At 34.4% G+C, this 14,124-nt stretch overlaps 1 protein-coding gene across 2 annotated transcripts in view; it reads right to left on the bottom strand.

The window, feature by feature from the left end:
* Positions 1–14,124, bottom strand: part of PLD1 (phospholipase D1) — a 212,311-nt gene that overhangs the window by 18,199 nt on the left and 179,988 nt on the right. For both annotated transcript variants that reach the window (XM_003256461.4, XM_012510814.2), the window contains exon 24: positions 1,224–1,358. In XM_003256461.4, the coding sequence (XP_003256509.1) occupies positions 1,224–1,358 (135 nt within the window). The remainder of the gene's footprint in view (positions 1–1,223; positions 1,359–14,124) is intronic.

Raw genomic sequence — 14,124 nt, forward strand, 5'->3', positions numbered from 1 at the left:
TCTAAATAACATGCCCCACACTGGTTACCTCATTTATCTGGTTGGTTATTTATACTCTGACATCCTGGACTTCCAATATTCATTTTATATAATATTAATATTATAAGTCAAAATAATTCAATGATGGACAAATGAAGCTTTCTGTGTGTATAAAAGAATGAAGCTGAACATCTACCTCTCTGGTCAAGCTAATCTAATTTGGGTAGAACGTACAATTTATTTGGGAGAGTAACTCCTGAATTTGTCAGTGGGAAGAGGCCTTTGGAAAAATCTCCTGTGTATCCTTGACAAGAAAAGACTGCAGACCCTAGTGCAGGGCTACATCCTATCATTAGTACACAATTCCCACTTCACCCACACACATCAACAAAGTTGGACTGCTCTACATCCTAATCAATGACATGCAAAACATGCATGTTAGGAAAAATAGTGGTATGCATAGAGGCAGCAATATTTTACCATCCTTCTGATTTCGACTTTTGTACAACTTCAGATCTGTGGTAATGGTTAGGTGGATGTGGTATAAACACATACAAATTACCACAAGGTACTCACTTATGACACACTTTCCCTCCCCATTTATCCCCCTCCAATTCCTGAAATCTGGGCACTTGGATTGTAAATAAAAATAAGGAGATAGCTGGGTGTGGTGGCTCAGGCCTGTAATCCCAGCACACGGGAGACTGAGGTAGAAGAATCATTTGAGACCAGCCTGGGAAACATAGTGAGACTTCCATCTCAAAAATAGTTTTAAAAATCAAAAAAATATAAGGGAGTAATAAAGAATTAGTGAAATCTGGAACGTTATTGGACTACTGGGTTAAACAGCTGCCTCTGGATGCTGCAATTATCACGAAGTCCATTTAATTGCTCTGTACCTCTGATTCCTCACAGATAAAAATAGTTTAGTCCACAAAGAGATGATAAATGCTTGAAGTGATGGGTACCGCAATTACCCTGATGTGATTGTTATAAATTGTATGACTGTATCAAAACATTGTATGTACCCCATGAATATATACACCTATTCTGTACCTATAACAATTTCAACAAATGGGTTAGAAAGGATGTAAGAGAAAAGGATGGCTTCATAAATGTTTTAGTTATGGTGTTACTGTCTCTTTCAAATGCAAAGGACGCTTAGGAGGAACAGCAGCAAACATTTTTGCATGGGGTAAGTCAACTGGCAAGGAATACAATTATAGACCATATACTGTACTTACCAATAATAACAGTGTTATCATCAGCAATTAACAACTTGCTGTGGACATAGATAAGCTCAGTGACTAGGTTTCCTTCGAGCTCTGCATGTGTTCTAAGACCACAGAATGATATGTAATTTATCCACTGATTACCAACTGCAAATTTAAAAATAAATTATTAAAATTAATATGACCAAGCTCAATAAATGTACATTAAATCTTATTGTTTCTCAAAACATACTACTTAGACCGTTCAGAATAGATTGTATATTATATATATAAGCTTTCTATTTCAGAATTCATCCAGGATTTATTTTTGGTATCTGAATTTCATATTGTCAGTCTGAATGGCTCTCTTTCTCTCTCTCTTATATATATACATATATATATATTAATTCAAGTGTTTTCTGTCTTCCCTTTGCTAAAGCAATCCAAAAAGCTATTCATATATGAACATTTTATTTTAATGATTTGATGAGTTAACTACTGAAGAGTGATGGTTAAAGCTGAGCTGGAATAGATTAACCAAGACTTCAGTGTGACATTTGCTTCTATCCTGCTTGACACTTGCTGCAGTTTGAATCAGATGCAAGGTGTGTGCCAAACCACCTGATGCTACATCATTTGTAGCATATACAGCATGAAGCATCAGTTAAATTCTGCAGACTTTGGGTAAATAAAAATGTTGGCAATGAAAAACCACTCCTCCCTTTAGATCATTAAAATTAGGAAATAGGAGAATGCTTACTACATTAGACTTCTTCAGAGCAAGCAGCACCAGGTTTGTACTTCAAAATATTGCCATCCATCTCATCACATGGGGGCCATTCACATGATAAGAAGAAATACATTCCATCCTAAGCCAAGTCATAATCATGACCCCTGTTGTGAGTGTTAGTCACAGGATTTTTATGGTCTTTCTCCCACACAGCAGTTGTCTTGGATAAGCAAGTCTGATATCAAGAATAAATGGAGTGGAACCAAACTATCACAAATTCTAATAGAAAGAGTGCATACTTTTTTTTTTTGTCTTTAAGAGAATTGGAAGCACACTAATAGAAGGGTGGCAGTTCATCTCCCATTTACTGAAGTTTCCATTTATTACTGATGGTTTCTATTTTGCTACTGATGTTATTCAGTGTTTCTATTAAGTTTGGGTATCTTGGAAAGAAATTCATTCATAGGTTATGTATAGAGATGCCTCCATTCAGAGATAGCTCTCCCCTCATATATATATATGAGTGGTATTGTATAGCTGTGTTTGATGAGAGTTGAAATGCTGGTATACTAGTGCACCATGTGTAAGAGATGCATTTCTAAAAAGTTTCATGTAAATGAGGTTTTTGAAATTTATTCCCCCATTTGTTAATGTTATATTGGAAAGACACTTCATCTGAAGAATCACCTCCTTTTTTAAGTCTTTTCTGATCCATTTCCTTTTTTACGCCCCTCAGACCTATAAAATTCCTGGAAAACATTTCTAAATAATGCCTAGTATCTTACAAACATTTATATAATCCTCAATTTATTCTACTGTTGTACAGGAACTGGGTCTTACACATCTTTGTTTCTCATCCTTTCACAGTGCTAAAAAAAAGCTAAATAAATGTGTGAGTGGATAAATGAATATTCAAGTATCAGCTGAAACTAAAAAATATTTTACCTTTTAATTTCTCTGTATCATCTACTCTCCTACAGCTGGATCATGATCTAGAATTTATAAGTTTAAGATACAAAGCAGCTTTTCAAAGGAATCAGGGAGCAGGACCTTTGCTAAAGTAAGTATTTTTTTACAATAATTTCCATTAAAATTCGCATTGAACAGTGTAGTAGACCAGTGGTTCTCAGCATGCACAAAGACCACCTCTATGGAATTTGTTAAAAGCAGATTCCTGTGACTCTTCACAGAATTTTGATTCAGCAGAAATCAATTCAGTAAGTTCCCTAGGGGATATTGTTTTTGAATGACACTGCCATAGAGCTTTGATAATTATTTAAGATTAGTATACACTAAGAAAATAATACACCATGACCAAGTGAGATGCATTCCAGGATGCAAGTCTGCTCATATGAGGAAATCCATTATTAGACATTATATTGATCAATCTAGGGATAAAAATAATATAATTATTTTAACAGATGCTGGAAAGCTTTTGACACAATTCAGTATCCACTCCTGATAAAAGCAATGAAGAAAGTAGGAAATGATGAATACTTTCTTAACATGCTGAAAATATATACATGTATTATATATTTATATGCATATGTGGGTATAATATTTTCAATACTATTTAATATTGCCTTGGAAGTATCAGCCAATACAGTTGTGTAAGAGAAATGATATAAAAAGTAAAGTCATCCCCACTTGCAGATACTATGAAAACATACCTGAAGAATCAGTAATAAAATTATATCAAATAATAAAAATATTAAATATAATAACAGGATATAAATTAACACATATAAACCAATAGCCTTTATACACACAAAACAATAACCACTTAGAGAATATAATCACAGACAAAGCCCCATTTAGAATGACAACAAAGAAAATAGAAGAGATAAACTTAATGGTTCACGTGCAAAACTTTTATAAAGAAAAAGTTAAAAAACTATCAAGACACGAGAGTAGACTTGAACAAATGGAAAGATTGCTCTTGTTCTGGGATAGAACAATTCACCATTAGAAAGATGTCAACTCTTCCCAGGTTAATTTATAAATTTAATGTGATCTCATTACATTACATGAGATCGCATTAATGTAATGTAATATAAGGTAATATAAAATGGTAAAAATACCAACAAGTTCTCATGGAGTTAGATAACCTGTAGTTTGTATGGAAAAATAAACATGCAAGAATAAATTGAGGAAAAATGGAAGAGAAAAGCTATGAGTCATTAGCCCTATCAGATTTTTTTTTTTTTTTTTTTTTTTTGAGACGGAATCTCACTCTGTCTCCCAGGCTGAACTGCAGTGGCGTGATCTCGGCTCACTGCAAGCTTCGCCTCCTGGGTTCACACCATTCTCCTGCCTCAGCCTCCTGAGTAGCTGGGACTACAGGCGCCCGCCACCACACCTGGCTAATTTTTTTTTTTTTTTTGCATTTTTAGTAGAGACAGGGTTTCACCATGTTAGCCAGGATGGTCTCGACCTCCTGACCTCGTGATCTGCCTGCCTCAGCCTCCCAAAGTGCTGGGATTACAGGCATGAGCCACCGTGCCCGGCCAGCCCTATCAGATATTAACACATGGTATAAAGTCTGTATAATTAAAACAGTGCAGATCTAGCAGATAAATAGACAGATACGTCAGTGAATGGGATAGAAAGTCCATAAAGAGATGCAAATACATAAGGAAAATTTGTATATGATAAAGGAAACAGCTCAAATGATAAGGACAAGCCCTTTTAAATAAAAGGTGCTAGTACAGTTCCATAGCCACCTGAAAAAGATAAAACTCCACATTTTTTTAAACAAGAATAAACTCCAAATGGATCAGAGATAAAAATGTAAGCAAATGAAACCAGACAAGTGTTAGAAGAAAGCAAGGGTGAATTCCTCTATACTTCAAATGTAAGAAAGACTTTGTAAGTATCCAGAGGCAAAAAAAAAAAAGATTTGTAAATTGGTTAGATTAAAAAAATAACAACACGTTTGCATGACACAAAACACCACAAGCAAAAAACAAAAGGCAGAAGACAAACTGGGAGAAAGTATTTGCAGTACATGTCACAGATAAAGAGGTGATAATCCTAACATATAAAGAACTCTAAATAATTGAAGGGAAAAGAAAATCAAAATCTTAATAGAAAAATGGGCAAAACACATGAATAGACAATTCACACACATAAAAGATACATTTGAAAAGATATCCATCTTGACTCATAATTATAGAAATGCAAATAAAAATGACATTGAGAAACCGTTTGTTATCTATAAGACTGGCAAAAAATAAAAAGTAGGACAATATATTCTGTTAGTGAGAATGGGTTGAAGACAGACTCACATATTGGTGATGAAAATGCAAATTCGTACAAATTTTTTGAAGGGTCATTTAGCAATATCTAACAAAGCTACCTATGTGTTTACCTCCTGACCCAGCAATCCCACTCTAGAAATTTATGCTAAATATATACCTTCAACAAATAAGAATATATGTATATATATTAATATATACACAGTTACCCATTGTATATAGTTCTGTTAGAAGCATATAATGGTTGTTGAAGACAATCTAATTGCCCATTCATAACACAGTGATTGAATAAACGCAAATCCACATATGGAAGACTATGCAGTGTTACAAGAAACGAAGATCTCTGTGAATTAATATGGAGTGATTTCCAGGATATTCTGTTAAATGGAAAAGACAAGGTGAACAAGAGAATATGCAGTATATTTTTTTGTGAAAGAGATCAGGAGAAATAAGAAAATATACAACTATCTGAGCATTTTTCCAAGAAACACAACAAGATTAACCTAGAAACTGATGAAATTGGTGACCAATAGGGGATGGATAAGTACAGGGTGAAAAAGATGGTTGGGGTAGAAACTGAAAGTATAGAGGAATGGCATTTATTTAAATATGCTTTTTGTATAGTTCTGGCTATTGGAAGCATAGTTCATGCATTCAAAAAAATAATCAAGAGAGATTAAAAAAAAACCCTGAAATGTAATATAAACCAAAGCAAATGAACCAAACCAAATGAAGTTAATAACATAATCCAAGCAAATCAAGTTAACAACGTAATCAAACTACTTTTGATCAGACATTTGAGTGTATACCCTTAGGCTACAGGCAAAAAACACTATAAGCAAGTGTTAAACTCTAGTAAGTAGATTCATTTTTCACGGTGGTATGGGCCAGCAATCCCAAACCTATTTTCTGTGTATTAAAAGGTTGAGGAAATACATAAATATGATGCGGATAATGGAAGCTGTGTTTCTCACTGTGAAAGAAAGGGGCTGTAAACATAAAAAGAGGGATGGCTAGAATGAATCCTATGTTGTGGGATTGGAATTGGAGATCTCCATATGACAAGGAAGAGAGAGAATAGGTTTGTGTGTGTGTACAAAGGTCCAAAGTAGTGATATTCTAGTAGCAATGATCACATCTAGCACCCAGATTTTGCTTTATAAATACCATTTTTCGCTAAAATAACCTAGGTTCCTTGGAGAAATGGCTGATTGCAGGGCTAGTGTTGGGAATATATGAGTCTGGGACACGTTGTTGTGCCAGTAAAAGAAGACGATTAGTGGGGACAGGTCCAAAAAACATCAAGCCACCTTTAAAAGGCCCTCATTGGCCAAACCTGGGCAAGCTGAACTCCAAGATCTTAACTCACTGAATAAAAGAAGAAGCTGTAAGTCCATACTAATATAAATACATAAATGGGGAAAAAGGGAAAACTTTCCTTACAGTAGAATTCCAACTAATTAATTTAAAAGAAACTAATAAATATAGAAAAAAAATGATGGAATCACAAAGTCAGCATTTGGTAACTATCATGATAATTGATTCAGAGAATAATTAACGCATGCTAAAACCAGGAGGTCAATGGTTGATAAGAAGCAGGATATTTATATACACCTAAAGTGTTTTCCTATAAAATACTATTAATTATGAAGGGAAAATAGTGGAGAATTCTGGCAGACACTACCTTCACTAAGTGCTCTAAGTTAATATAACCAGTAAGGTTGTTCCTGCTATGTTACCGTAAGAACACAACCTCACTTCTGTGATACTGCTCCAAAAAAGCATGACCTAAATCTAATCATGAGAAAACAACGGACATACCCAAATTGAGGGACAGTCTACACAGCAACTGGCCTGTACTCTTCAAAAACATCAAGATCATGAAAGCTCTGCCACCCCCCAAAATCAAAATGATTGAAAGATGATTTCAGATTAAAGGAAAATAAAGACACGTGACAACTTAATGTCACAAATTATTGTGAATTGAATTCTAGCCTAGGAAAAAGCCTTTTTTCCTCTTTTGCTATGAAAACATTCCTAAGACAACTGGCAAAATTTCAATAAGGTCTATAAACTGGATAATAGTATTATATCAATGTTCATTTATTTTGATATTTGAACTATACTTGCTTAAGAGAATGTCTTTGTTTTCTCAGAAACACACATACATATTTAGGGGGAAATTGGTATCATGGCTGCAACTTATTCCAAAATGGCTCAAGGTAAAAAAAAAATCCCAACATCCATATATGAATGTATCTTTCTATTGAGAGAGAATGATAAAGCAAAGAAAGTAAAATTATTATAACATCTGGGAAATTAGGATGAAGGATATATGGTAGTCCTGGAAGCTGTTCTATAAATTTGAGATTATTTCAAAATTAATTTTTTTTAAGATTAATGAAACTGACTAGCTGTTAGCAGCTTGAAGGTTTAGGACATGTCATATTCGTAATTTTCTAAAGCACATCTATGTGCCATGCCAAAGCAGGCCTAGAGAGTATCAGCAAAACATCAATTAGTAAGACAGCCTGTCAGCCCACAGTCCATACCTACTTCCCACTCATCCTTGATTATGCAATAACTCTTATGAAGTAATTAAATCTTCATTTCTTTGTGAAAAATGGCCTTGGGAAGAGAGTTAACAATTCGTTCCAGTAACATGATCTACAAGAAAGATAATGGTTCCTAGCCAGAAAGTGGACATTTTGGACAAATGTGAGTGTGGCCTGTCAAATGCTATGGGGACACCCATTTATGATGTGAATAAATTCACCATGAACTCTATATGGAAAGAAGAAAAAACAAATAGAGAAAATATTTCAGCCAGTACTTTATTCTGTGAAAAAAACTGCCTTGACATGTAATAGGTACAAAGGTTGGTGACGTTAATTTATGTTATGAGGATATACTAGAGAAACATATGCTTTTTGAAGAAAATATGAGCAAGCCAGGAGCATATATAAGCATTAATGTGAAGAAATAGATAAACAAGTATAAGAAAGAGTCCCAAATTATATAATGTCATGGAGGTATCTGAGAACCTGAAGATTTATTCAGATCCCAGGACATACCTGTTGTGAACATTGGTGTGTGCATCACACACCGGGGCCTGTCGGGGGATGGGAGGCTAGGGGAGGGATAGCATTAGGAAAAATCCCTAATGTAAGTGATGGGCTGATGGGTGCAGCAAACCACCATAGCACGTGTATACCTATGTAACAAAACTGCACGTTATGCACATGTACCCCAGAACTTGAAGTATAATAAAAAAAAAAGAAGAGAAATTCAATACAATAGACTCAATATTTATAAGGAAATTTCGTGAAAGGACATCAAGAATTGTTACAGGCTTTTGTTACTTAAAAACTTGTAGCACTTGGTGTATGTACGTACCTAATCCTGATTGAAAACTTCTGCCCCTTATCTTAAATTATACTAAATGGGCTGCTAAAATACCAAAATTAACAAAAATTATAAAAACAATAAAGAAATGCTTTAAATTAAACATTAAATCTCTGAAGACTGGTATATCAGATAATTATATACTAATAGTTGCTGGTTTTCTTTTCAGGAATTTTAACATATTCATAGCAGCAGTTTTGTTACTCTAAATAATTAAAACAGTAGAGAACTATATTTCTCTATCCAATTAGATTAGCTAGTTCATGTATTTAAAACCCACTGCATATACAAAAACAAAGCCAACAATACAACCTTGTACTTTAGAAGCAGGCATTATGTAATTAATCTTTTCTCTCTGTCTGGCATATGAACATTTTCCCCACTGAGATGCCTTATTTTGACTGTTCCCAAGGCACTTGGAAATCTTTTTATAAACAGGCTTAGCATTGAAATGACTTCTTGTGTTAAAATCCAATTTGTACCCTTGAATAGGCAAAGGCAAGAAAAGGGTCTAGAGGCAAAGGAAATACTTTATAATAAGCTCAGGACATTTTTACTGTTGAGAAACTCAATAATAAGCTGTTTTGATTCCTATATCCTCACCTGTGCATTTTTACAAGCCACTGCCAGTGCTGAATTATTTCCCCGATTTTATTTTACCAATATATCTTTTATAAATTTACTCATTCACTATCATCTTCATTTTAGGCCATTAGAAAATAGAGACAGAGATAATACTCTGGCAAATCTCTGTCCTAGATACAATGAGATGCAACTTTTGGAAGTATTCGTTATTGGTGATGTACATATCTTTTGTCTAAAGTTGCTTACAAAAGTTTTGTAGGTTGAGCAGACCATCAGTGAAAAATTACTGAACACACAACACCAGTATATGTATATATGTCTATTTTGAAATTATATACATGTACTAAAAGCTTGTCACTATTTTTAACTTGTCAATATTTTAAATTTGTATTTAAAGTTTCCAAATCATTTAAAAATTCTTATAATTTATAAATTTTATACTACAAAATTTTCATCTTTAAAGTGTACACAGATCAGTATGTTTTACAAGTAGTACATTCACAAGGCTGTACAACCTTCACCACCACCTAATTTTAAGACATTTTTATCACCCCCCCAAAAAAAACCCCACACTCATTAACAGCTACACCCCATTCCATTCCCCTACACCCTATTATTCTACTAACTGGCTCTATGGATTTGCCTATTGAAGACATTTTATAAAAATGAAACCAGACAAGATGTGGCCTTCTGTGCCTGGCTTCTTTCACTTAGTGTAAGATCTTCAGGGTTCATCTGTGATGTAGTATGTGTCAGTTCATGCCTTTTTACATCTAAATACTCCACTGTATGGATACACCCCATTTTGTTTATATATTCATCAGTTAATGGACACTGGGTTGTTTCCACTTTTTGGCTATTCTGAATAATGCTGCTATAAACATTCATGTACAAATTTTTGTGTGGACATTTGTTTTTAATATTTGAGTACATGTTAAGGAGAACTGCTGGGTTATAGGGTAATTATATTTAACTTTTGCAGAAATGCCAAACTGGCTTTCCAAAGAAGCAGTACCATTTTTCATTCCCAACAGTAATGTGTTAGGGTTCCACTATTTACACACCCTTGCCAATACTATATTATTATTATTATTATGGCCATCCTAGTAAATGTGAAGGTATGAGGTTGTACTGTGGGCTTGAGTTGAATTTCTAGTGACTACTGATATTGAGTTTTCTTTCATGCACTTACCAGCCATTTGAATATCTTCTTTGGAAAAATACCTGTTTAGCTGCTTTGCCCATTTTTTATTTTTTGAGTTATTTTTATTATTGAATTGTAGGAAATCTTTATATATTCTGTACACTAGTCCCTTATACATATGATTTGCAAACAGTTTTCTCCCATTCTGTGGGGTGTTTTCACTTCCTTGATAATGTTCATTGGAGCACAAAGGCTTTCAAGCTTTCATGTTTGATGAAATCTAAATTATCTATTTTTATATGTTTGCTTGTGCTTTTGCTGTAAAATCCAAGAAGGCATTGTCACAATGATTTATGCCTATTATTTTATTCTGGGAAATGTATAGTTTTAGTTTTTACATTTAGGCCTTTGATCCATATTGAGTTAATTTTTGTATATGGTATGAGGTAGGGGTTAAACTTCTTTTTTCTTTTTTTTTCTTTTTTTGCACGTGGATATCTAGTTTTTCCAGCACCAATTGTTGAAAAGACTATTCTTTCTCCATTGAATTGTTTTGGCACCACCTTGCAGAAATTTAATTGACCATAATCATAAGAATTATTTTTAGATTCTCAACTCTATTCAGTTGATCTGTAAGTCTAACTTTATGTCAGTAGCACACTATTATTGTGGGTTTGCTGCAAGTTTTGAAATCATGTATGTGACACCTCCAATTTGTTCTTATTCAAGATTGTTTTGGCAATGCTAAATGCCTTGAAATTTCACATGAACTTTAGGATTAGTTTGTCAATTTTTTCAAAAAGGTAGTTGGGGTTTTGGTAGGGATTGTGTTGAACGTATAGGTAAATTTGGAGAGTACTGCCATCTTAATGCTAAGTCTTTCAATCCATTAACACAGAGTATTTATTTATTTATTTATATCTTCCTTAATCTCTCTCAATGTTTTATTATTTTCAGTGTATGTATCTTCCACTACCTTTATTAAATTTATTCCTAAATATTTAATTCTTTTGATGCTATTTTAAATCGAATTGTTTTCTTAATTTCATTTTCAGTTTACTCATTGCTAGAGTATAAAAGTGAATTGATTTTTGTATATTCATCTTGTATCTTGAAACATTGCTAGACTAATTTATTATCTCTAATAGTATGTGTGAATTTCTTAGAATTTCCTGCATACAAGATCATGTCATCTATAAAAAGAGGTAGTTTTACTCTTCCTGTTCCTTTCCCTTTAAAAAATATATATTTTTCTTGCTCAATTGTTGTGGCTAAAACCTCCAGTATGATGTTGACAAGAGTGAACTTTCTCATCTCGTCACTGATCATAGAGGGGAAAGCTTTCAGTCTTTCGCCATTAAGTATGATGTCAGCTTATATGTGACATCTACAAATACCATTTACATGGCTGAGGAAGTTCCCATGTATTCCTAGTTTGTTGAGGTTTTTTTGTTTTGTTTTAATTATGAAAGTGTTTGGGATTTTGACAAATAATTTTTCTGTGTCTAATGAGATGATTATATGTGGTTTTTGTCCTTTGTTCTATTAACATGATGCATTACACTGATTGATTTTCAGATGTTAAAACCAACCATGCATTCCTGGGAAAAATCCCATTTGGTCATGATGTATAATCCTTTTTATATTGTTGGATTCAGTTTAGTAGTATTTCACTGAGGAATTTTGTGGTACATTCACAAGGAATATTGATCTGATTGATCTATGGCTTTCTTTTCTTTTCTTTTGAGACGCAGTCTCACTCTGTCGCCAGGCTGGAGTGGCAATGGTGCAATCTTGGCTCACTGCAACCTCAGCCTCCCAGGTTCAAGCGATTCTCATACCTCAGCCTCCCGAGTAGCTAGGACTACAGGTGCATGCCGCCATGCCCAGCTAATTTTTGTATTTTTAGTAGAGACAGGGTTTCACCATGTTGGCCAGGATGGTCTCGATATCTTGACCTCGTGATCCACCTGCCTCAGCCTCCCAAAGTGCTGGGATTACAGGTGTGAGCCACCATGCCTGGCCCTTTTCTTTTCTTATAATGACTATGGTTTTGGTATCAGGATAATACCGAACTCATAGAATGTGTTGGGAAGTATTGTAGTACATAGCTTAATGATGGGGATACGTTCTGAGAAATGTGTCATTGGGTGATTTTGTCATTGTTTGAACATCATAAAGTTTAATTAATTACACAAACCTACTACACAAATCATATATTCTACTACATACCCAGGCTATATGGTATAGCTTATTGCTCCTAGGCTACAAACCTGTACAGCATGATACTATACTGAATACTGTAGGCAAGTTAACTTAATGGCAAGTATTTGTGAATCTAAGCATAGAAAAGGCATGGTAAAAACATGGTATAAGAGATCAAAAATGATACACTTAACTGGCCGGGCATGGTGGCTCATGCCTATAATCCCAGAACTTTGGGAGGCCGAGGCGGTTGGATCACGAAGTCAGGGGATTGAGACCATCCTGGCTAACACGGTGAAACCCCGTCTCTACTAAAAAAAATACAAAAAAAAAAAATTAGCTGGGCATGGGGGCAGGTGCCTGCAGTCCCAGCTACTCAGGAGGCTGAGGCAGGAGAATGGCGTGAACCCAGGAGGTGGAGCTTGCAGTGAGTCAAGATCGTGCCACTGCACTCCAGCCTGGGCGACAGAGCAAGACTCCGTCTCAAAAAAAAAAAAAAAAGATACACTTATATAGAGCACTTACCATGAATGAAGTTGCTCTGGGTGTGAGTGGTGAATAAATGTGAAGACCTAAATTATTACTGTACACTACTGTGGACTTTATAAACACTGTACACTTAGGCTACATTAAATTTTTAAATTTATTTAAAAATAAAGTAATTGTACCATGCCATGGGTATGACTGTGACATCATTTGGTGATAGGAATTTTTCAGCTCCATTATAATCTTATGGGACCACCATCATGCTGCAATCTGTTGTTGACTTAAATGTCATTATGCAACACATAACTGTATTCCTTTCTCCTATCTATTTTTGGGGAAAAGTATGTGAAGGATTGGTGTTAATTCTATTATGGATGGTAGAACTAACTAGCAAAGCCACTGGGCTGGGGCTTTTCTTTGTGGGAAGATTATTGATTGCTAAATTAATCTCTTTACTTGTTATTGCTCTATTTAGAATTTCAATTTTTTCTAGAATCACTTTTGGGAGTTTGTGTCTTTAATACAATACCATTAATGGTATGTATCAATCTGACTGGGCCAAGAGGTGCCCAGTTTAATATTGTTTCTGAGTGTGTCTGTGAGGGGTTTTCTGGATGAGATTAGCATTTGAATTCGTGGATTCATTAAAGTAGATTGCCCTCCCCAATGCTGCTGGGCATCATCTAATCCACTGAGGGCCAGAGGAGATCAAAAGACAGATGGAAGAGGAATTCATGCCTTTTGATTCTTGCTTTTCTGCTTCTGTTGGAATCTCGGTCTGCTCTTACCCTTTTACTGCGATTAACACCATTGGCTCCTCTGATTCTCAGGCCTTCAGACTTGGATGAGAATTACATAGCCAGCTTTCCTGGGTATCCAGGTTGCAGACTGTGGAATTTCTCAGCTTCCGTAATTACTTGAGCCAATTCCTCATAATAAATCTTTTCATATATATTATATATATAATATATATTACATATATTATATATATTATATATATTATATATATTATATAATATATATAATATACTATATGTGTTATATATATTATATATTATATATATTATATTATATATATTATACACTATATGTGTTATATATATTATATATTATATATAATAT

This window comes from Nomascus leucogenys, chromosome 11, assembly GCF_006542625.1.
Source record: "Nomascus leucogenys isolate Asia chromosome 11, Asia_NLE_v1, whole genome shotgun sequence".
Classification (NCBI taxonomy): domain Eukaryota; kingdom Metazoa; phylum Chordata; class Mammalia; order Primates; family Hylobatidae; genus Nomascus; species Nomascus leucogenys.